Source organism: Lissotriton vulgaris, chromosome 1_1 (assembly GCF_964263255.1).
Source record: "Lissotriton vulgaris chromosome 1_1, aLisVul1.2, whole genome shotgun sequence".
Classification (NCBI taxonomy): domain Eukaryota; kingdom Metazoa; phylum Chordata; class Amphibia; order Caudata; family Salamandridae; genus Lissotriton; species Lissotriton vulgaris.
The window spans coordinates 1,380,156,069-1,380,181,436 of NC_141685.1; the positions used below are offsets into that span (position 1 = coordinate 1,380,156,069).

The 25,368-nt window shown below is 42.2% G+C and overlaps 1 protein-coding gene across 1 annotated transcript in view; it reads right to left on the reverse strand.

The window, feature by feature from the left end:
• Positions 1-11,251: 11,251 nt before the first annotated feature.
• LOC147750541 (hyaluronidase-like) overlaps positions 11,252-25,368 on the reverse strand; it is a 234,813-nt gene continuing 220,696 nt past the window's right edge. Inside the window, exon 3 of the mRNA XM_086936554.1 lies at positions 11,252-11,629. Within this exon, the coding sequence (XP_086792680.1) occupies positions 11,252-11,629 (378 nt within the window). The remainder of the gene's footprint in view (positions 11,630-25,368) is intronic.

Below are 25,368 nucleotides of genomic sequence, written 5' to 3' on the forward strand. Positions count from 1 at the left end.
TAAACATACTATCTTGGAACATTGCTGGGCTCAAGGCCCGTATCCTCTCTGAAGATTGGTTGGAGTTTGTGGACAAACTTGACATCATCCTTCTCCAGGAAACCTGGGCACCCGATCCAGTCTTCAGGTTGGGCTATGTTAATTTTTTCAAACCTGCGATTAGAGGGGGTAAAGGGCGTCCATCAGGCGGCTTATTGATATGGGTAAAGCAGTCATTGGGACTCCATCCCATAGAGCTACCTGTTCAGAACCCGGACCTCCTTATATTCAAGCTGAGCAAGGTCAGTCATCGGGACCTGATTATGTTTAACATATACGCCAGAGGTACACCTGGCGGCCGCAGCCCCCCCTTGTTGAATGTTTTAGATCATAAGCTTGCTGAAATGGGTAGTGGGAATGTTATCCTTTTAGCAGGTGATTTAAACTGTACCATTGAGCCACTGTATGACCTAGGGGACAGTTGGGGTTCGGCTGAGGACGTTGCTTGGGACATCCCTGATTTGATGGTTGATAAACCTGCTAATGCGACCGAGGCGGCAGTGAACTGGATTGCTCTTTGCTTAAATAGGGGATTTCGGGCTTGCAATGGCCGCACAAGATCGGATAAAGGAGCCAACTGTGCCTTCGACAACGGCCTAAGACGAAGCTGTATTGACTATGTTTTGTTAAAGCTGGAATATTGGCCCCTACTAGTGGACATGGAAGTAATACCGCGCCCAGAAAGTGACCATAACCCCCTGTCACTCCTACTAAAACTGCCAGGCATAAAGAGACTGGAGGAGCCTACTCTTCACGGACAGGGGATGTCTTGATAACTAATGATAGGAGGAGGCTAAAATGGTCCAGGGTTGTGGAGGACTAAACTTTATAGGTCAATGTTAACACAGTGGTCAAAAATGTGTGTAATGAAATGTTAAAAATTGATCTGTTGGGGGGCAGTCCGGAAACGGCTAACAAAGTTATTATTCTCCATATCTGCTGTTTCGACCAGTTAAAATCCCTACTTTCTCTCCCTTGCCGGAATGCTCCCACTAAAGTTAACTCCCATCACCAGAAATGGTATAACAAAAAATGTAGGGAGGCCCATACAGACCTTATTAAAACTATCAAATCTCGGGATATGGGTGCAGTTAAAGCAGCCAGGTCACGATACAGGAAAATTCAGTGGGAAGCAAAACGGGAGTGGGAGGACAAGTTCTGGTCGGATCTCCTGGATGCCTCCACTTCGAAGAAGCCGATAAAGTTTTGGAATCTAGTTAAGTGGGGGAAGGATTCTGATTCGTGTACCCCCGCAAATCATGTACCTCCGGATGAGTGGGTAACCTTTTATTCTGCCCAATTCAGTGTTGACAATCCTAAACCCCTACAAATCATGGGAAAGGTACCCCCGTTACACAATTACGGAGAGAGAAACTCATCTTCTCAGAATCAGAGGTTGAGCTTGCTTTAGGCTTGACCTTGCGAGGGAAAGTACCCGGCATGGACCTCATCCCCGCTGATCTGTTTAAAGCTAATCCCGCCTTGTGGCTGCCCTATATAACCAAGATTGCTAACTCATTAGCCAAAGGAGCCAGTATTCCAAAATCTTGGAAGGGGGCCGAGATAATACCTATATTTAAAAAAGGCGACAGGTCAAACCCGGGGAACTACCGTCCGATAAGTCTCATTGATTCCATACAAAAAATCATCGCACGTATGGTCTTGGGACGAGTTCAGGGCTGGATTGAATCTGAGGGCATACTATCTCCCATGCAGGCGGGCTTCAGATCGGGCATAAGCACCATCGACCAGGTGTTCAGACTTTGTCTGATATATTGGAAAGTGGTCCTGCTCGGTGGTGGTACCATCTTCGCAGCATTCATCGACCTGAAGTCCGCCTTCGATCTTGTGCCAAGGGGCAAACTGTGGGGAGTTATGAGAAATTTGGGAATACCAACAGAGCTACTCAACCTAATAATTAAACTCCACGAGGATAATTATGCGAGGGTGAGGTGGGGAGGCCAGGGACAAGTGACGGAATCATTTCCCGTAACTAGAGGTGTCCGTCAGGGGTGTGTCCTGGCACCAACACTCTTCCTCTTGTTCATTGATCAAGTGGTGACATTTTTCTCGGATACCCCCACTGATGCCCCAATGCTGGCCGGGACAAGATTCCCAATGCTCATCTTAGCCGATGACACCCTACTCCTCTCCAGAACACGTAGCGGTTTACAGCGGGTGCTGGACCGCTTTGAGGAGTTCTGTGCCACATACAATCTTGCGGTGAATGTGGGCAAAACAAAGTTCATGGTTTTTACGAGAAGCCGCCCTGTCCGGAGCTCTGTGAGCTTGAGTGGAGTCAACCTTGAGCAAGTTGAGACCATGACTTACCTGGGTGTTACCCTAGATAGCCGTCTGAGATGGAAAGATCAAGTTGGCGCTCAACATCTTAAGCTTGCACGGCTAACTGGTTGTTTGATAAAGGAGCAAAAGAGATCCGTCCCTATTGGGACGTCAACACCAAACCGCTGGACAAGAAACTCTACCACCAGTTCCGGGTAGGAGCTCTGCCACTGAACACCTTTATAAACAAATGGTCCACTGGAGTTTCAGATCTCTGTAAAGGCTGTTCGGGGCAGAAGGAATCAGAGGGCCACTTTCTATTTGCCTGCCCTAGCTACCTGGCGCCGCGAACCAAATGGCTAAAACCGCTGTTTGAGCGTTTACCATTTAGAAAATCTGCAGAGGCCATTTGGGCGCTAAAGACTAACATCTCTGAGGTGTTTGTAGTGAGTCTAGCCAAATATCTGGGGTGGGCCTGGATCATTAGGTCAAAACATCTGTCAAGTTTGATAGACCCCTCTAATACCCACTCATAAGGTTGTTTACTCCGTCCACATACGATTGCACTTGTTACACTTTATATATGGAATGGTGTCCTATTAATTGTTATTGTCCGTCATGTAATTGTGAATTTTTACGACCTTATCAGGTTTCTTATTTAAGATGTTTAATATTCTTTTTAATTTTTTTTATAAATAACTTACTTTAGGTTTGTTAGCATTGTTTGGTTTACCTTGCCTAGTTTATTTTGAATGTAGTCCTTGTCCAGTAATGTATTTGCTTTTTATATCTGAATCTAGCTGCTGTCGTAGTGAGTTTTCAACTAATAACAAACACATCTGTACATGGTCTACCTTTTGTAAAAAGTTTTTAAGCTATACCTTTTTAAAAAAAATGTATCACAATGTGTCTTTTATGATTTACTAAATCGAAATAAAGACTTGAAACCTGAACCTGAATAGTATGAGTAATCCTTTGTGTTCCCCTTATGTGTCCTACAGATGTCCACCATGTCCCTCCCCTCCGACTAGCTCTGAAATCCCTTGGTCACTTTAGATACAGGTGTGCCATTGAGAGGTGGAGTCGACCTATCCAGTTCTACGTCTGCCACACACTTAAAGTCTCCCCTTGCAGGGTGTTGGTTGTGTCAAGTGTGGCGAGTTGTGTAGACAATTTTTGTAAGAATTGGATTTAGTCCTGATTTGGGGCATTAATGCTCCTGAACATGATCACTCTGCCCAACATTCTACCCTTGGGCAAAACATACCTGCCCTCTTGGCCAATTTTAGATCTGTCTACTTCAAGTGGGTTACCCGCTCTGATACACACCAGAGTCTTCCTTGAGAATGCAGAGTATGTGGTGGCATATGTTTGGCCACACTATTTAGGTCTCAATCTTGTGCTTTCCTCGAGTGTGAGGTGTGTCTCTTGTAACATGGCAATATGTATTCCTCTTCATACAAGATAACTGTGGGTGTTGTGTCTTTTGGCTATCGAACCCAACCCTCTCACATTCCAAGTCAACATTTTTATTTTGTGATACTGTGGTGCCATAATAATCATTACCCTGACCTACATAGCTCTCCCTCTCCCCCTACCCAATTCCCCTCAAGTATTTCAGCCCATTATTGAGACAACCACTTGGAGACCACCAAACATCCCAAACAAGTAACTCCCTCACCCCAGGGCAGCTTTGCAACTGCTGGTTGCCCAAACCTGTTAAAACTTAAAAACATGAATGTCAGGTGTCCTTCCTATCCACCCAGAGAGGGCTATCTAGTCGGGGGTTTGCAAGTAAGTAACCGAGCAGTGCTCATTTGCTGTCGGCCTCAGAGAACTATGAGAGGGACCACAGGCCCTCCTGTGGTGAGTGCCCCCCCCCCCTGCGCCATACTCTCCCCAACCAGGGGCCTTTTCCTGTTGTCTTCAATCGAGTTCCCCGCATACCTGTAAATGTCGTTTTTCAAGTCCAATCAGGCAGACTACCCTTTATGTTTATACCTTCTGAGATTCCCAATCTCTCACCCTCCAGACTATTGTTAGATTATGGTATCCGCTGTGTGCGGGGTTACTTCCAGGAGTTCTGGCTCGCTTCTGGCCAAGTCTGATCCTGCTGCGCTCTGTTCTGGTGTTTTCCCAGAGCTTTCTTTCTCAGTCTGTTGTGTTATAATTTCTGCCACTGCTTGGAGCGTCGCCCTTCTGTCCTGAGCTGTCTGTGAAGCTGAGGGTTTCCACAGCTGGAATTTTCTAGACAAGCGTTTAAGTCTTTTCCTTTGCGGTTTGGCTGTAGATGTTGTATCGTTACCCAGTGTGTGTGGTGGAGTCCATGCCCGGTATGTTTCCAGCTAGGACTACAATACCTCTGAAGAGTCGACGAAAAGCATCCCCCTATCTAGAATTGCACGTAGTTTCCCTGGGAATAGCAGAGAATATGTGATGCCTTCAAATCATAATTGTTTCTTAGCTTCCACGAAAGAAGCTCATTGGGCCTGCACTTTTGCCATTTAATCTGGGAAAATGGATACTTTACTGTTTACGATCACGTAGAGTCCATTGTTATGGGCATTCTGTATGAGGATATCCTGAGCCTTGTAATGCAAATGGCGTGTCACCACAGGGCAGGGGGCCGACCTGGCACCAGCGGCTGAGAGGTTCTAAAGTGAAAAAGTTTGCAAGTGAAAAAGTTTGCAAGAATCCCAGGAGCCACTGTGTTCTGTAGCCATCCCTCTAGGAATCCTACCATGTCCTTACCTTTTGTGCCCTCGGGGCTTCCCACAACTCTTATATTGTTGCATCTGTTTGTGCCTTTCTGCATCTTTGGATTGCTTTCATAGGATGAGCAATGTGGTTGCCAGGTCCTCTAGTTTACACGATGCAGCTGTTTGTTCTGGTTACAGTACTTCCATTTTATGCTCAACTTCTTTCATTCTGTCAACCAGTTAGTGGTGTTCCGCTTGCAGTAGCCCTAGACCCACCAATACCACTCCAATGTCCAAAAACAGTCCAAGCGAGACAGTCCGTGTACAGACTGTCTCGCTTGGACTGTTTTTTCTGATCTTTGTTTTCGGGCATTACCTAGCCCTGGGAATTCCACTGTGTGTCCAGCGTGCTATACTGGAGCACTCACACTGGACCACATCAACTTGTTGTTGTACTTTGGCTTCACTTGACTTATGCCCTGAAGAAGTTCTCGGAGAGAGAATGAAACGCGTTGGCTGAGCCTAATGTGTCATTAACATTTGGGAAATATTAATTAGAAATAAAGACTTTTCAGACTACAAGAGAATCTTGGACTTTGTTGTCTGGCGCACATCCACTTGTAGCTGAATTTTCAGGATCTGAGACACAGAGGAATCACGTAACGGCTGGTGCCGGGGTTTCAGTGTGCAGGACTATTTGAATTTAGGAAACTGGCGTGAGGTGCAGAACCATTAGTCCGCCGTTGAAGCTTTGTTCTTTGAATGGTCAGAACTCACTTGGGAGATGGGGAAAGGGCACTGGGTTGATAACTGGAAGGATGATTTCAGCTCACTACATCCCTCTCACTTGCAGGGGTCTGAATGATCCCATATATTCACTTTGACTGGTCTAGATACCAAACATGGCAATGGAACATTAGAGGGAATTAGTCAAAGAGGGAGATGCTGTTAGCTTCAAGGACCCAGCCCAGACGCGGCGTTGCCTCCGTTTCTCAGTATTAGGTATAGGGTTGCCAGACTGTTTGATGTAGACTGGCCATAGTGTTTTGTATAGTGCTAGGACTTTGTCAATTAGCGTGCAATGGCAAAGGCCACAAAACTCTGTCTGGATGGATCGGGCCCCTGGAACAATATTTCATTTGTTTTCTGTAGGCTCCATACATAAAGTAGCTTGCAGGTCCATAATATATTCCTGAGGATGGTATTCCATCACAGAATAGTTCTACAAGGCATGCAGTACTTTTGATAACAGAATTTGTTTAGCTCAAAGACTGAGAAATGCATTTTCAATTTAAAACACCACAGTATTCTAGAGGGCCATTACTTCTCTTGGCCCTGTTTTGTTATTAGGTCTGTGTGGCTCAGTGTTACAAACTGAGGCAATGCCTGAAACTACAGAAAGCTGCAGAACGTAATATTATCAACGGGAAATACTGAGTGTTAAAAAAGGATGTAATAATTTGTAATTTCTTAGGCCAATAATGGATCTGTTCATTTCAGTTGTGTATGCTCAGTGGAAAAGGAACCAGATTGTTGAGAGAAGTCTTCTACCCCAACCAGCAAAACTGAGCAAATGTGTTTCCCATGCCCCAGTGGTAGAAGTGCCACACGTAGATTCATGTGTGTCTCCATTCCCTGTATGTCTGAGCTGACGCCTGTAATGATGAGAGTGAATGATGTGATAGAATGTTGATGTGAGGTCTGGAGTGGAAGCTGTGAGACAGCAACAGCAGGTAGATCCTATCCTGGCTCCATTGTCCCTCCAACTCTCCCTAAGGCCCAACAGAAAACAAAGAACCTGGGGGCCATATTATCAAGAAAATGCGTTAAATTGATTGCCGCTTTAGCGGCAGGAAACTGACGCTAAAGCGGCGATAATGGGCTTTATAATATGCCCTTGTAAATTCCCATAGAAGCCCATGTTCAGGTGTGAACATGGGCTTCTATTGGAATTCTCAAGGGCATAGTATCAAGCCCATAAATGCCGCTTTAGCGGCAGTTTCCTGCCGCAAAAGCGGCGATAATTTCAACGCCGTTCTTGACAATATGCCCCTTACCTCCTACTTGACCGTGCCTTTCAACTATAACATCACAATTCCTACTTTTTACATTGAAGGATGAGAAATGGAAAGGTTTCCTTGCAAGAAAGGGAAGAAACAAATTTACCAGCTCCAGAATCACGAGCCACTTCTCAAAGGCACAATTAATTATTTTTTGCATGTGCTAAACTGGTAATGAGATTTCATGGATGGATCGCACTAACAGGCAAAGCACACACCCATCAGCTTCAGAACACGCTGCTCAGATTTAAAGGGAAAATACTCCATTGAAAGTTGGATCAGACCTTGTTTGACGGAAATTTTAAATGCACTCGCAAAGTGAGCTGGAAGTTCATTGATTGTTTTAATGATTTTGCATTACTATACCATATGATGTTTAGCCATATAGTCATAAACATATCCACCAATACGGACCACTGGCCCTCCTCACCATCCTGTTCAATGGTATCCACTCCTGTGGGAAACCCACTTTTAAACAGTAGGGAGCCTTGTAAGTACAAGAAAACAGACTCCTGCCAGTTTAAGAGCACTGGCTGCTTTAGAGGTTGGCAGACTGGTATGCGTAACAAACATGGCGTATATCCAGACCACTTTATTACAAGTGCATTACATCCTAACACTCTTGTAATGAGACAGAGGGGATACCTGTCACGTTTGTGATGGAGTCTCCATCCGCCAAACTCCAAACCAGGCCTTAAATTAAAACACAATACGATATAATGATGCCTTTGACTTCCTGTCTCTCGTTTTGCACGTTTTTGGCTTCTTCTGCTCTTGAAAACATCCATAATTGTATTTTACTGAAGCACTAAACAATAAAAGTTACATCAGAATCTGTGACGGTGTTCAACGAGCTGTCACTCCACACTGTCAAGCAGGACAATGAATACAGACTCTTGATGGGCAGGATGCAATTGATTTTTATTTCTTTGGACATTTAATGAGCATGAATTAGCAAATGCAGAATAATTATTATCTTGAAAACATGCCTCCAGAGTGCTATTTTTGGTTTTTCATCAAAAAAGCTTTATTTATACTTGAGGTTCAATGCTGGTTTACATCGACTGTACTGGGGGTGGGCAGTTTTGCATTGATGTTTGTGCATTTTTCCAACTTTACTTGCTTTTTTTACCTGGTGTAAACTTACATTTACATTAACCGACCAGTGTAAAATGTCATTTTTGCACTGCTCAGGTGGTGTACTTGTGTTTTTTATTGGATCGTCAGTCGTTATAACTGTAGTTTTCACACCGGGCAATCAGTAAAAATGTTTCTCAAATGATCATTTGTTCAGATGTTTTTTGCAGTGGGGAATTGGTGCACACAATTTTGTATTACCAGTGAGTGCAAATGTACTTTTTGCACTAGTCGGTTGATTCCAATATTAACTTATAATTGATAAGGTAGAGCACATGCTTTTACGAGGTCACTTAGTGTAAATGTTTTTGTACTAATTAGTTGTTGTACTGGCCAGTGAGCGAAAATATTTTTTCACTGGTGACCTGGTGCACATGCTTTTTGTGTTCTAATCAAATGATCCTGATGTTTTTGCAGATGGTCAGTTCCTGCCTGTGTTTTTGCAATGCTTAGTCACCATGACCTGGTAGTGAGGCCAGATTTACAAGGTATTTTGTGGTCACAAAGCCTGTGAGTCGCAAAATCCCAGTGTGTGCTACTGCAAAATACCTTTTTACGGTTCACAAACGACCTTTTATGAGTCAGAAAACTCTTTCAAAATTCGGGATAGGGCTTTTGCGACCCATACCAATTTGCAATTAGAAAACCGTATAAAAGGGACGTTCCTTCCAAATTGCGAAATGATGTGGTATGTATCAATGGTTTGCGAAGAAATTGCAGTCACACACCAACAATGAGTTACCGAAACCTCAAAGGAAGTGGCAAATGATTTTCAAAGTGGACTGGTCACCTTGGAATCCTTTCCCCTATGAGAATCCTTTAGCGTGATCTTGTAGAAGTAAGCAGTGATTGTGACCACTGCCTCCATTCCACGATGCCTTACCAGAGGGAAACATCTTTTTTTTTATTTTTAGCAGCATCGGTCCCTTTAAAGGAAACTGGCTGTTTTGTAAAAAAAAAAAAAAAAGCAGGTTCCCATTTTGGAATACAAATGCAGGGACAGAGATCTGCTGTCTCTTGCAGGCGTACGTCTCTGTACTGGCAGTCAATAACTGGGGTTCACAAATCTGTGTCTAAACAACTCTGTATCCCTGGTTTGCCAATGGGAATAGTGCGTTAGTCTCTTGGGGCAGATTTACAAACCTTTGGTGCAAAGCAATACAGCAACCAAAGTTTCTGTGCTGCGTTGCATCAATAGCAGAGTGGAAAACAGCACCTTTTCAACTAAGATATGATGCTGGTCTTCTGTTCCCCTGGCTCTTGTGATCTTTTCGCTGCTTTGCACCAGGGCACACACCCTTGCATCTGGCGCACACCTTCCGTCAAGAATAGCACAAAAACAATGCTTTAATACTTTTCTAATTTTGTGGGTGTACTGTACAGTGCTGCACACATGCAAGGCTGGAAAATGTGGAGAGTTTTAAAACTTGCTCCACTGTGACTGTCTCAAGGTGGAAGTAGGTTTTTGTCACAAATCCCATCTTACCCATATTAGTAAATCGGGATTTGCACCAAAACCCATGGGTGGTTGACTGCAACATCTATGGGACACTCCCTTGACACTGATGCTGCATCATACTACTTTACACAACTTTCCCACGTAAATCACAATTTGTGTTAAAAAGTGAATCCCAATACAACATTTTGCACTGGGTTCGTGCTGCTTTTGTGATGCAAACCCCACTAAAAAGCCACAAGAATTGTTAGGAAATTGAAGCATAGGGCTCAGATTCTGAAACAAATTACGGGACACAGCGCAGCACCCAAAGAGGCTGTCCTGTGATCCATGACAGGGAGGGAGCAGGAAAGCGCAGTATTCACAGAGATATGGCACGCTCCTCCCCTCTCCCTAGTGCAGGCTCTGATTTCATTATAGCATAGGTTTTGTACAGGAATGGTAACCTTCCTGTACTGAATACTATGTACAAAATACTATGGCTAGACACCCCTTAAAGCTTTTCCTACTTTGTATATGTGCTGCACAGTGCTGCAGGCATGCAAAGTTGGCAAAAACAGAGAAATGAAACATTTCTCTTTTTAATAACCAGCTTTTCAGCTGCAATATTTTCTGGCTCTATCCCTGTCTACTAATAGAAGTAGATAGGGTTTAGTGTCAAAAAGCATGGGTGACTGCATGGGAATGACCATGTACCACCCATGTAACACCCCCTTAATGCAAAGTGATCAAAGCAGCGTTTCATGATGCTTTGCATTATATTTGGTACTTTTCAGTGCAAAACAAGTTTTTCACTGATAAGTGAATCAGAAAAAAAAATCGTGCTGGTTAGCATCACTTTTGTGATGCCAAGCCAGCGCAATAAGGGGCCTATTTACAAAGAATGTTAGAGTGCGGAGCTATGCCAAATTTGACAGTGCCACTTTCTGACATTTTTTTTAACTCAGCGATGCGCCATATTCACAAGAGCACTGTACACCCCTGTGTTTCTGCTAGAGCTGGGTCAGAAAAAGCTAACACCAGCACAGGCTCCCTACCGCCAAGTTGCAAGGGGGCCTGTGCTGGAGAGACAATTGTTCATGTGCAGGAAAGGACACCCTCCAGCTAATAAACAATCAACAACGGCAATTTTCTCTTTCCATGTGTGCTGCAGAATGCCTTGTTTCACCATATTAATGTCTTGTAAATATGGGGCAGTGTAAAAAATCAATGGGTTTCGTGGTGTAACACCCACAGCAACACCCATTGCATGCCCCTTTGCTGCAGACAACTGTCGGAAAGGGGCATATTTACAAGGTGGGATGAAGTCACGCTAAGTGGCTTAGCACCACTTTGTAAATATGGAGAATTGCGCTACGCCACCAGAGCATCAGAAAAAGTGATGCTCTGCTGGCGATACGGGCTTGGAAATATGCCTCAATGTTTCAGACTCCCCCCCTAGCCTTCCAAAACAATGGTGCAGTTTATGCAAACCAGCAAACATGAACCTAAGCCATGAGAAGTAGTTTATCAGCAGTTCAAATTATTCCTTAAATTGCAAAATATGCATGACGGCCCACTATTGGCATGCGCTTTGATCATGGATTTTCTGTAGCACCAATGGTGATGCAGATGTCTTGGGTAGTGCAGATGGGGAGTCCTGTCAAACTTTGCAGGTTGGCTTCCTGCTTACAGTCATTGCCCGTGTAGCAGTTACACATGAATCGCTCGGCCAGTGTCTGGACCTCTTCTGCGGTTGGCTGGCCAATGACGGAATAGCTCCCAGATTCCTCTGTTTTTATTTCGAAGACCAGTGGATTCAGGTGCAGGTAATCGTTGCTATTCCATGACTTCCTGGCACAGGCTCCTTTGCCCCCACATAGCAGCTCGCTGCACATTTTTGTTGCCAGCGTCACATTTATGATATAAGGATTTAATACATCCCTCAAATATTTGTCAAGATTTTGGCATGTCTCCTGTAAAACAGAAACAATAGGCTCAATTCACAAACTATTGAACGTGCATCAGTTTCATTCTGGTTTTAGATGAGCAGGAGTAATGTATTTTTGAAAAACGCTCCACATTAGGATGTTTGTCATTGTAAAATGCAGAGGAGTGAATTAAAAAGCATTTTTGACTGGAGGTGATAACGTGTGACGAACGTTTGTGTACATTTGTTGTGTGGCATTTTGTTGTGGTGGTGATGTGTTTTGTGCTGCTGTGTTTCTGTGCTGCATTAATGCACTGTGATGTGTTTTATTGTGATTGTGTTGTTGTTTTCAGTCTGTTTAGCAGAGTTGTGCCCTATTCTGTTTTAAATATGTTGTGATGTTGCTTTTGTGTAAGTTATTTTGTAATTTCTTTTTGATCTGTAAAACAAATGCTGTCACATTTCCAGCCACAATCATTACATGCTTTCAAAGATCTTTTAGCCCATTTTCATTTACCACTTTCTAAGGTGGTACAATATTTCTGGTCTAGCTCTTTAAGTACCTAAGACACCAGTCAGCCCAAACATGTAGCCGAGGTGCTAACTATATGTGATAAAGCACAGATTGTAAGTTCAGCTCTTTAGAACCCTGCAAATATTTATAAATGAAGGTGTTATGTACATCCTTTTGTAAAGCTACAAACCACCTTTTGATAACTTCACAGCTCTTCTGTATCATGATACATTATGTAAACCATTGTATGTTTCTTTAAGCGTTCGATATAGCAGAGATCTTAAGTCTCACTAATTATGAGTGAGACTCACACATTTGAGGTCGTTCGAGGTCTAACAGTAGACTAAGGGCCTGATTCCGATCCTGGATTTTTTTTTCCATACAAATAGGATTTGTAGTTTTTTTCCATACAAATTGTACAAGTCCCTCCCAAACTGTGTAGTACGATTTGTACGGGAAAAATACATACAGATCGGCCCAATCCTTACAAATCGGATCGGGAAAAGCTGTACGACACGGACTTGTAAAAAAGACCATACAAATTGTAAAAAGGCTGTCCAACCCGTCAAGTACGATTCGTACCAGTTTGTCAGCATACGATTTGTATGGAAAATGGCCTATATAGGGGGAATGACTCGTACCGGGCAACGAAGCGAACCCCTATACGCCTCATACCCTGGTATGACTCGTTCTCGGGGTATGACTCATACCGGGGTACGGGTCTTATAGAGGTATGAGGCGTACAGGGGTCCCCCCACATGCGAGGCATGTGTATGGTGCGTACACCAAAATCACATATGTGCGCACCATACCCCAAAATCGCCCGTGTACGCACTGTACCCCAAAATCACGTATGTACGCACCATACCCCAAAATCGCCCATGTACGCACCGTACCCCAAAATCACCCATGTACGCACCGTACCCCAAATCGCGTATGTACGCACCATACCCCAAAATCGCGTATGTACGCACCGTACCTCAAAATCGCTTATGTACACACGGTACCCCAAAATCACCTATGTACGCACTGTACCCCAACATCGCGCATGTACACACCATACATACGCGATTTTGGGGTACGGTGCGTACACGGGCGATTATGGGGTACGGTGCGTACATACGCGATTTTGGGGTACGGTGCGTACATACGCGATTTTGGGGTACGGTGCGTACATACGCGATTTTGGGGTACGTTGCTTGTACGGTGCGTACACGACCAGTACCCCTTCATCGCGTATGTACGCACCGTACCCCACTTTCCGTGTCATCCGTACGCACTGTGCATACGCACCGTACCCCTGTATTCATGGGGTGTACGACGCGTACACGGGGGGTCTGTCTCGTACTGTTTTACCGGCGTACAAGGCTTTTCCCGCACTTTTTGGCTCTTGTAAAAAAAGAGCCGTACCGCATGCCGTTTGTACGAATCGATCTTGCCGGGTTGTAAACTGCTGCCGGGAATACATGGGAACGTCGCGTACAAAGCAATCGAAATCGGAATCGCTTGTATATACGAGTTGTATGGTCTTTTTTACAATTTATATGGAGTGCGTCTATTTGTACGGATCGTACTTCCTAGGTTGTAGGGGCCTCCTTACAAGTACGAGTTGTATGGAGAAACCGCTCCATACCACGTTTATACAGAGTTTTTCCAGGATCGGAATCAGCCCCTTAAATGTCACACCTGGTGAGAAGGGAAAGAAGCAGATTTCTAAATATGGCTCTGATAAGAGGACTGATCTATAGCAGCTTCTGAGAGATGTAGAGATTTCTAGAAGCAATTCCACCTAAGAGAAGGCTCCTACTAGAGAGATGCCTTGAGCACTTCACAGTCCTGCTCCACTACTTTTGTAAGCCTGAAGTCCACCTTAGTAACCTGATGGTGTTATTCTGTCAATTTGTGATGTATATCATTGTTTAGATCATTTCACTAGTCTTACTTCCTGTGCTGTCATTGTGCCAAAGTTCATGTGCATCTCTTCCTGTGATGTCATCACATATATTAATTAGCTCTTACTCCTGAAAATTTTCAAAGCCTTAGACCTCTGATACACCACAGATTTAACTCCAATAGGAATCAGGGGGCACATTGCAGAAAACATTTTTACTGTAGTAGGCAAACCTCAAACACGAGGTGCTGTACATAGAACAGTATGGCAGCTGGGGTCGCGTAGGGACTTTATTGTAGAAACCAAAATACGTTACAACAGGGGGGTTTGGACATTATTGGAACAGCACACTCGAGATTTTTTTTTACATATTTACAATTTAAAACAGGGATATGCAATGATTTGCCTCGTAGTAAAGATTTTTTTTGTCAAGTGTCTGTCTTGGTTTCTTTTAAGAGTGCACATCACATTTAAAGCACTTAATATGGCCTATTGAGTCAACGTTAATTTAGTACTTGTTTTGTTGTAAAGCGCAATCAAGTCATACGTTTTGTTCCACAGTTCGACAGCCAAAATAGATCTTAAATTTAAAAATAAAGCATAATAGCGGCTATGCATTCTTACTGCATAGAACTCGGTCTCTTGCATTATAGTTGCATTCATACAACACTTCCTACGCCTGGTGAATCTCTGAAGCGCTTTGCAGATGGGTAGCATACATAGGGAAGAGTTGCAGATGAAGGAAATTGTAGGTTATTTGGCCCATATGGGTAGTGGGGTGCTGTGCATAAGGACCAGAAATGTTCTTTTATCATGTCTTTCTCTGTGCCTATGCATGGGGTTGAAATCAAAGGAGTGAGAGATGTCATGCTTTCACATAATAAGAGATGCTGTCATGTGGATGGTCATAAAGTCTGTCATGCTAATTGTCATAGAAGCAATCATGCCTGCAGCCATGTTATCTGTCACTCAAGCATCTACTTAGCATACAGTTTATTAATTTAGAAATAATGGCATTGCTCTGTTGGGCAGAGGAACCGGAGCATTTGACTCAAGTGTTTAATTACATTTCATTTCTGGTGGATTTAGAACATTATGCATATACATATGACAGTGGCACATTGGGTCACATCTCAGTTTTGCTGGATTCAACACTTTCGATATATATGTCATAGTACAGTGCGTATCAGATTTCTCATTGAATCAATTAATGGAGGTTATTTACTTACATTTCGATTCTCCTTTGCCTAAGACTTAGTAAGAGAAGTACAATACATTTCTGTATAGAGCATTTGTAGTGCTGAAAAGGCATGAGCAGTTAATTACATACGTGTTGGCTAGACTCTACACATGCTATGGTCAGACTGCAATTCATGACTCAAACAGTGGTTAGAAATGGGTGCTATATTCCTAATAAGTGGTCACAAATCTTAAATGGAGCCATGCCAGAGATGACCACTCGCGGAAACTAGTACAGATTTTTATTGCATGATACTCTGAACTGTCTTAGCTAAATGGGACCGATGGAATTGCGGGATAGTTGTTGTCTCAGTTCAACAAAGAAACAGGACAACTTGTAGATTATTAAACCACTCTTAATATGACTGTTATGGTAATGTTTAGTAGAGCTGATGTAGTTAGTGCCTCCAAATGAACCTGCACCTCACTGTACTACTGGCCGTGTTTCCACTATCATTTCCAGAGCTTGTAAGGGCTGGAGTCCATAATTGCTCCCACTTCAGTCACTTCTGACCTGCTGGTAAAGTCACCACAGAAGGAAAGGGCAACCGACTCTGTCGCCAAGTCTGTCGAAGGATTACATGTCCGGAAGTACCCGCAGAAGGCGTCGCCGCACTTTGCACCGCCTCCTTGGTCTCACTGATGCCGTCTTGACAATCTTCAACGAGCTCTTGCTTGCAAAGCACCCTGTGGGCAACACATTCCGCCTGCCTTACTTCACCCTGCCTGCGCATCACCGACACCGTTGCTCTTCGACTCAAACATCGACCGGCTCCATCGCCTGTACCACAACCTGCCAGCACCACATCCTGCACGGTCTCACCCTGCACTGTAAGCCTTGGTCTTACCGACGCTGTCTGAATGATCATCACCGAGCCTCTGCCTGCACCGCATCGTGAGGGCACTGCAACCTGCATTGCTTCCATTTTGAAATGCAACCACGACGGTTGCTTTAACCGGCTCGTACCAATGTGTCAGCCGCAACGAGAAGGTTACTGTTTTTGAGTCTGTTGATGTTTTAGCTGATGTGTACCCACGTGGTCAGCTGGAATTGTTAGACTCTGCTCTTTTCAGCATTGGGGTAGCCCCGGACAGAGCTACCAACTCGGAAGAACTGTGTTTTTCAGCTATTTCTGCCATTTAAAGGTTATCTTGCAAAGTAACTATTTTTACAGTATTGAATGTTGGATTTTTGACATTTTTGGTCTTGTTTGGTTTAGATAAATAATTGCTTATTTTTCTAAACTGGTGTGGTGTCCATTTGTATTATTTTCAATGTGTTACTGTATGTATGCACAAAAGCTTTACTTACACGCTGCCTCTGAGATAAGCCTGTCTGTACATGCCAAACTACCAAGGGGGGAAGAAGGAGTTATTTTAGAAATGTATCCCACTTACCCTGACTGGGAAGAAGGACCCCTACTTGGACAACAGTGCAAACCATTGCCAACTATAGACCCCCATTTCTAACAGGAACTAATGTACTTCTGCATATTAAAGGTTTTGTCGAGTGTAATTTCTAGTGATCTTGCTGAATCGATAAATTGTGGTTTGCAATTGAATGCTGTTAATTGCTTCATCCATTCATCGACAATGTGTAACTTATTAGGAGGGGCAATTAAAAGTAACTCAGTTTATTTTGTATTAAGTTTGAGGTGGTTGTATGACAGCCAATTTTTGGTATTTTGCAGAATAGGATTAAGGGATTGGATGTCTTCAGGGGCGGAGACCTTCATATAAAGTTAGATATCATCAGCATACAAATAGTAGTGAATGTTGTATGAACTTAGGATTTATTTTAGTGGCTCCATGAGTAGATTAAAGATGGAGGGTGAGAGGAAGGGGCCTTGTGGGACCCCAAGTGTGACCTGGGCAGTCTTAGAGAGGGGCTGATTTACTTTGAATTTTTGTGTTCTATTTCAAAGAAAAGAGGTGAACCAGTTTAGGACAGACCCTGACATACCCATCCTGTGCTCTAGTAAGTCAAGTAGATAGTCATGCTTAACTGTTTCAAATGCTGAGGATAGGTCCAAGAGAATAAAAAATCATGATTGATTTTTATCCAACATTTTTACAGCATTGTCCACTATATGTGTCAGGTCCGATTTCATGCTATGCCCAGTGCGGAAGCCAGATTGGAATTGGTCGAAATGATGGAATTGCTCAATGGGGTTACAGAGCTGGACGTGAGCTCATTTTTCAAGAAGCTTTGCCAGAGTCTGCATGTTGAAAATAGGACAACAACTGTTAAGGTTGGTTGGATTGGCCATTGCTTTTTTCAGGATAGGGGTGACTTGCCCCAATTGTAGGCTGTCAGGGAGTTTGCCCTGTAGAAGTGATGCATTTACATTCTTAGGGCCATGTGTATTATCAAAATATTTTGCATTTCCTAAATAGCGAATTTTAAGGAATCGCTATTTAGGAAATGCAAAATGGTATGTATGAACAAAATCGCTTTTTATTTGCGATTCCTTAAGCTTCCTTATTTGCGAATTAGCATTTTGCGAATTCGCAATTAAGGAATAATTTCCAATGCATTCATATGGGCCAGGAGGCCCATAGGAATGAATGAAAAATAATTCTCGAATTGCGAATTCGCAATTTGCTAATCGCAATTTGAGAATTATTGCAAGGGTGCAGGGGTGTCTCAAAGACACCCTGCTGCACCCCTGAAAAGAACATGTGTGTGCATATGGCGCACATACATGCCCTATGGGCATGTGTGTGCATCATATGCCACCTTTAAAAATGCCAATTTGTGCATTTCTGGAAGAATTTGCAAGTTACCATCAACTGAAAGTTGGTGGTAACTTGCGAATTCTTAAACAAAATTCGCAAGCTAAAATTGCTACATACATAGCATTTAAGGGATCGCAAATTTGAGTTTCCCTAAATGCTATGGAAAAATAAGGAATCGCACAAGTTTGCAATTCCTTATTTTGGGAATGTTTCATACATTCCAAAACGTACAATACGGCCGTTTGCGAGTCGCAACGGCCGAAATTCTGCGAATTTCGGCCTTTGCGATTCAAAAACGGCTTGATACATATGGCCCTATGTGCAGAGTGGGAGGATGGAGATTATGATTTTTTTGAAGCGGATGGAAGTAGTGGATCAATGAAGTGGTTCCAGGGTTTCAAAGTTATTCGAAGTTTGAGGATTGTGTGTTGATCAATTTCTTTGAAAAAGGTCCAGGAAGCATTGTTTTTGAGGATGTGCTTCCGAAAGTATGTCGGCCCGCCCATCAGTGGTAGGGGGTAATCTAGTGTGTAGTAAACGAGGACAATACACTTGTACTATCTGCAAGTCAGTTTGTACGTTGTTTGTGTTTAGAAGAAATGGAGCCACTGGGCACCTGTGACAATATTTCCCCTCCTACACATATACTGCACACTTCCCAGATATTCCATAAGGGAAACCGTGGAGAACACATCAGTGGAGCACATTAACCTATCCAGGGGAACATGGAGATCATCAGCCAGTGTAAAAAATTAAAACTGTTTGCATGATCCATGCATCTGCCTGCAAATGTCGAAAAGTCCCCAATTACTAAGCCAAGTCCCAATGTCTTTGCCACCTTCACAGGTGCTGCGCCAGTCAGTGGGGTCAGAGATTTATCAAACACAATGTTAAAAAATCTACTTGTACCCCCTCCAAGATGACGAGGACCTGTGCCCATGGAAGCAGGTGTCTGGAAATGTTTTTGAAAAAAAGAGGCTGATCAGTATTTGAGGTATATAGACTGCCCAATACTACGTTCCTCAACGCATAGCTGTCCTGTCTGTCCACCGTCCACCTTCTAAGGAACAAAGACCTAGATATTTCAGAGGGAACATACATTTCTATAATCCATTTCTTGAGCAATGTCACTATGTTTTTACCTTTGAGTCCTTCCACCCTAATGTTGTTTCTGTAGCTGCATCCTTCAGTGTGCTCCACTCTGCATTCCGGGAACCAGACTCTTTCAGTGAGCACCTTTATCTGAGTCTGTGGCACCTCTCAGGAAGGATGTAGGATAATATTTGTATTTAAAAAAAACTTTTTAAAAACTTTATTTACCTCTATATTTTTTGGACAGTTTTCAAAATAAGAGAAATTCAAACAAAGGCCCATACATGGGTATATATTTCAGTATCCAGTAGCACAGTTAGAAGGGTCAAAAGTAAAGGCAATACCTGCAGATACAGCAAGCAAAGCATGACATATGGGGGCGGAGCAAACATATATAATAATGCAGAATTGTGAGGGAGAACAATCCAGCATACAAAGCATAATATTGTGAGGCTCACATTCTTATACAGTGGAGACTTGGAATGGGTATCTGGTTCAGTTGTTAAAACCTAGTCCCTAAGAGTTTGGCAGATGTATTTTGGACTAGAGGTGGGTGGTTGTAGGGTGGCATACACTTCACTAGTAGAGTCACAAGAAATCAAGCTGGTTAGCCAATCCTTGGTAGCTATTCGGATGCTACTGCCCTATAGGCAGCGCTATCTCCCTTTAAAGCAGTAATAATACCATGGCAGTGTATCCATGCAGTGATTTAGGAATGGCTGACACAAAGCCCAGAAGCACCACAAGGAGGTCCAGAAGAAGCTCAATGTCTGGCATTAAAGAGAAATATTTAACCCCAGTATTTACCAATATGTGGACAAGTCCAATTTAGTTGTGCAAAATCTGCATCAAGTTTATTACTATTTGGGCAGGAGGAGGACCTGGCAGGGTCAGTTCTGGCAAGTGAAATAGAGGTGACATATGCCCAATGTAAAAATGTAAAGTGAAGCAGGGTGTGCTGATGATTTGGGGATATGTAGCCTTCTTACTGGTTTTCTTTCTCTTAGCTAGCTTACTATAGTCCTCCCTCAAAAGACCCTTGTCAACATCAACTACATTAATTCTGGCCTCCATCTTTTCCTGGGTGGCCTAGATTGACATCAATATGTCATCCAATGTATCTGACAATGTCATATCACATTCTGTAAACGTGCAGTTTCAGGGTTTCCAGTGAGTTTCTGGATGCCTTTTGGTCTGGTACATGGGGCATCCCCATAGTTTCTGAGTCTTTGATCCCTCTCATGAATCCCATCTGACATTTCCTTCCCTCAACCAATTGTTAAGTAAATCTTGGCATTGTCCTCAGAGGCCATAAGGAGTTGGTCATATATAGTATGTGTAGAGTTGTCTTAATTAGAATGTAGACATGTTGCTACGGAGCTTGGAATGTAATGATTGAAACACTAGAAACTGAGCTGAGAAGCTGGTGGATGGTGGAGCTGGAGGTCCCTGTGATTAATCTTCAATAAATAACTTACTTCTACAATTTGCCTGGATCTCATATTTACATTGGCGACGAGGGAAACCTATGAACTTTTCTGCGCAAGGGGCAGATGCTGGTACCTCCACCCTTGGACTATTCATATTTTATAAAGTACTATCCTCCAGGTCGTGAGTAAACAGATTTATTTCAGCTAATTTATTTAAATATGATCTTGGAAAAGTGGATTATTTACATCCTTTAAAAACTTCTTGAAAGTGATTGAATTTGATTAACTTATTGGTTATATGAATGAACTTCATTGAAAAGTGATTGGATTTGATTAATTTATTGGATATATAAAAGACTGGAAATTACATAAGCCTAGAAGCGGTTCAAACAATCAATCTGAAAGTTGTAATTGCTGTGTTAAGCAGGTCAACAAAGCCAACTGCTGAAACAGTTGCTTTAGCCTGAACATACGTTACGACTAGATTGATATTTCTATGTAGAAAATAAACAAACTTGACTTGCTGGAATTATTTGACTTGCATTGTTTCTTCGCGGTGTGTTAAATTTCACTACGAATCTTTGCCTGGGCATCTAATCATCTTTAACGGCATTATCTGGAATTAAATGCTTGGTGACCGTTTGCTTGCGCTCACTAACTGTTAATTAAAAGTAAACATCTGACTCACTGTGGCTTAATGAACGCGGTCGTCGTCATGTTTCCTTTCAAGATACTTTCTTCTGGCAACGTCTAGTACCCGTCATTACGTCACGTTGGTATCTATTTCCCCTAGAAATTCTCTGTGAACGGCGTAACATGGCAGCCATTTTGAGTATTTCGGAAAACTTTCATCCTACAACATTCAGCGCAAATGAGAATAAAACTGACGTGTACATAGTGATTTAGACTAACTGAAGGAGAACAAATACACAAACTGTTCTACCTGTATTTGCGGTCCTGCAAACACGAACTTGTTATGTTAGTTTATTTTTTGTAACTAACACTTATTTTGCAGGTGAACTGACAATAACTGAAAAAGCTTACGTTAACTGATACCTATTACTGTATATATAATTAACAATTTTACATCTAAAGCAATATTTTTAACGATTGTGTTTTAACATTGGACATTAACCATTTGGGAAATGGGTGATCAGGGCTTATCTACTCCTCCTTCATTTCTCCCAACCCCTGGAGAACCAACCATTCCGTGGAAAAAATGGAAACAATTATTTTTAGCATATATTCTTGCCACTGGAGCAGATAAATATCGCCCAGTGTGTAAGCAAGCTATAATATTGCACAACCTAGGTGTAGAGGGACGGGACGACGGTTGTACGAGAACCTCCCTGAAGTTTCGCTATGAAATGATGATGGTCATCCTACTAATGTGTATGACATGAGTATGCAGATTGGGATGCAAGATTTATTACTAAAATTAATGTGGTACTTGAGAGGCATACGTTTTTCAGTAGGGTCCAAAAAATGTATGAAGACATCGCGTCTTATGTTGCTGCTTTGAGAAGCTTATCCTTGACGTGTCAGTTCGAAAAGCTAGCAGACTCACTTATACGTGACCAAATAGTGAGATGCACGAATAATAAAAGGGTACGTGAAAAAAGTTACTTATTAAAGATTCGACTTTTGAAGAAGCCATACAAATAGCAAAAGGTTTAGAACACACTGATATTTGGATTAAGGAGATGGATAAATGTACTAATTCAATTGCAAACAAAGAGTCTGGTTCTAAAACTACATTATCTAAAGATTCAGAGATACATGCTGATATTGATGGAACCAAGGAGGTTAAACCACTTAGTAAGCCGTAATCAAAATCTTTTAATAATGTTTCTGACAAAAGTAATGTATTTTCCCAGAATAGCAAGCCTTTTGGAACACGACCTATCAAATGTTATCATTGTGGTGCACCAGGTCATATTGCTTCCAGCATTAAATGTATGGGGAGGAATGCTATTTGTAGAACATCTGGTATGAAGAGTCATCTTGCTAAAGCTTGTAGGACAAAAATGCCTTTTGTTCATGAAGTTGATGATTCCTGTGAAGATATCCATGAGTTTATTCCATGTGTTGATGATGTCGTTGTTTCTCAAGCAGATGCTTGCAACGTGATGTCAAGTGATAACATAGATATTTGCACCATTGTCACAGAAAGTACTGACAAATTAGAAAAGCTGCATTATGTCATCAACCTAGATTCCAAAGGGGTAAGAATGTTAATTGACTCTGGAAATTTGTATACTTTGATGTCGAAGGAAATGTATTTCCAAACTTTGGGGGCGTTAGGAAATGAAAAAGATTGGGATGCTCCTGATATTAAAGCGGTAGGGTATGGTGGTAAGACAATTGACATATTGGGTTTGAAATGGATGGTGATTGAGTTTGAAAACAAGAAAAGTTACGGGCGTGTGTATTTAACAAAACAAGAGTCAAATTAATTAGGATGGCGTCATCAAAAAGATTTGGGAATAATTTTAAATCCAAATGCTAGTGAACCAGTCCAATCTATGGTTGTACACAATATTGACAATTATGATTCATTGATAATGGAGAATAAATCTGATGTTTTTTGTGATGAATTAGGAAAGCTCAAGTATTTTTCTCATAAGATTATACTTAAGAAAAATGAAACACCTATTGTCCACAAAGTAAGGTCTGTACCCCTTCTAATGAGATGTCCTTTACAAGAAGAACTTGACAAATTGTTGAAGTTGGGCATAATTGAACCCATTGAGGCCTCTGAATGGTTGGCACCCATTGTCGTTGCACCAAAGGATGGTGGTAAGAAAATTTGTTTGTGCATTGACCTACGAGATTTAAAAAGAAATATATGGGTCGATCTTCAACCTCTACCTAATATCTCAGAGATGCTGACTGCAATGGGTGGTGGTAGTGTGTTTAGCATAATTGATATGTCAGCAGCCTACCATCTCAACGAAGAATCAAGGTATCTAACATTGTTTGTAACACCGCTGGGAGCATTCTGTTACCATAGAATGCCTTTTGGGCTAGCATCTGCCTCAGCGGTGTTCCAAAGAGTTATGCAGAAAGTTCTCCAAGGAATAAATGATTTTCTTTGTTTTCAAGATGATGTATTAATTGTAGGAAGAGATTTTAGACATCACGACCAAGTGATGGAGAATGTTTTGTGTCGCATGCAAGACCATGGTCTGACTATCAAGAAAGAAAAATGTCAATTAAGGAAAGATATAGCGAATTATCTAGGACATGAAATCTCTAGAGAAGGAATCATACCAAAGAAAAGCATTGTATCTGCAATCAGAGATGCCCCAACTCCAAAGAATAAAGACCAACTTAAGAGTTTCTTGGGTTTAGCAGACTATTGCTCAAAATTTGTGAGAAGGTTTACTGACATGGTTGAACCTTTGCGTGTGTTAATGAAAACGGGCGTGGATTTTGTATGGTGCGATATCTGTGAGAAAGGTTTAAGGAAGTCAAAGAAGGAATTTTGTCTGCACCTAGCCTCGGGCATTTTGATGTTAAGGCCAAGACTTATGTTACAACAGATGCCAGTGCTGTTGGTATTAGAGCTGTGTTGATACAAGTGAGTGGTGAAGAAGAAAGAGTCATAGGGTTTGCATCCAGGAGATTTCAGGGTGCGGAGACGTCATTCTCTGTGATAGAGAAAGAAGCCCTGGCGTATTGTTGGGGAATTAAACATTATTAAGTATTTTGTTTGAGGCTTACCGTTTAAACTCCGTACTGATCACAATCTGCTTGTACATTTATTTAAGGGTGGTAAAGGACTTGAAGGGAGCGTAACTCCAAGGATCTCGAGATGGATTTTAGCTGTACTTGAATATAATTTTGAAGTTGAGTAAATGAAGGGTTTAAAGAATATATTGGCGGATTGTTTATCAAGAATGCCTATTATGGTGAGTGAGGAAGAATCAGAAGTGGAGGTTGATGTAATAAGGTACACTGAGGAACAAGCTTTTGCAAGGAAGGAATGGAATGCAGCAATGTTAGATGATGATGTTGAAGAAGGTCAAGCAAGGCATATCTGATGGTTGGGGTGGAGAGTTAATCCAAGATTGGCGTTTTAAAGGATAGAACAATGTGGAGGATGAATTGAGTGTAAGAGAAGGGAAGTTGTGGAGGAGAGATCAATTAGTACCACATGAAGGACTTAAAGCTGAGATTATTAATATTGCTCATGAAGGACATCTAGGCAGAAACATGACTAAACGACATATTCGCCAGTCATTTTGGTGGCCCAGGTTAGATAAAGATTTTGAGGGAGCTGTCAAAGATTGTTATGTCTGTGCCACTAGCGATAAGACCAAGATTGTGATCCAACCTCCTCTTGCTTGTGTAAAGTTTCCTGAGCGTCCTTGGGAAAGAGTGGCAATATATTTTCTGGGTCCTATTTCCAAATTAGGGTCAAATTGTAAATTTGTAATGGTCTTTGTGGATTACCACTCCAAATGGTTTGTTATAGAAACAGCTGACAGTATTGTCACAGAGAGAGTGGTCAACTTTCTGGAGAAAGTTTTTATGAATGAAGGAATTCCAAAAATGTTGGTGTCGGATAATGGGCCTCAACTAGTTTCTAGGAGGATGCAAGAATTCCTTTGCGGAAAAGGGGTAAAACATTAGAAAGTTGCCATGTTCAGACCTCAAGCCAATGGTTTGGTAGAAAGGATTATTCGTTTGATTATGGATAACATACAACTTTCATTGTGTAATGGGCTGTCGTGGTCTGATGAGTTAAAAAAGTTAATGTGGTCCTACAGAATAACACTACATTCTGTAACAGGTGTATCACCTTTCGTATCTCTTAAGGGAAGAGAAACAGGATTGAAAGAAGTACCAGGATGGTTGAAGGATAAAGATTGCGT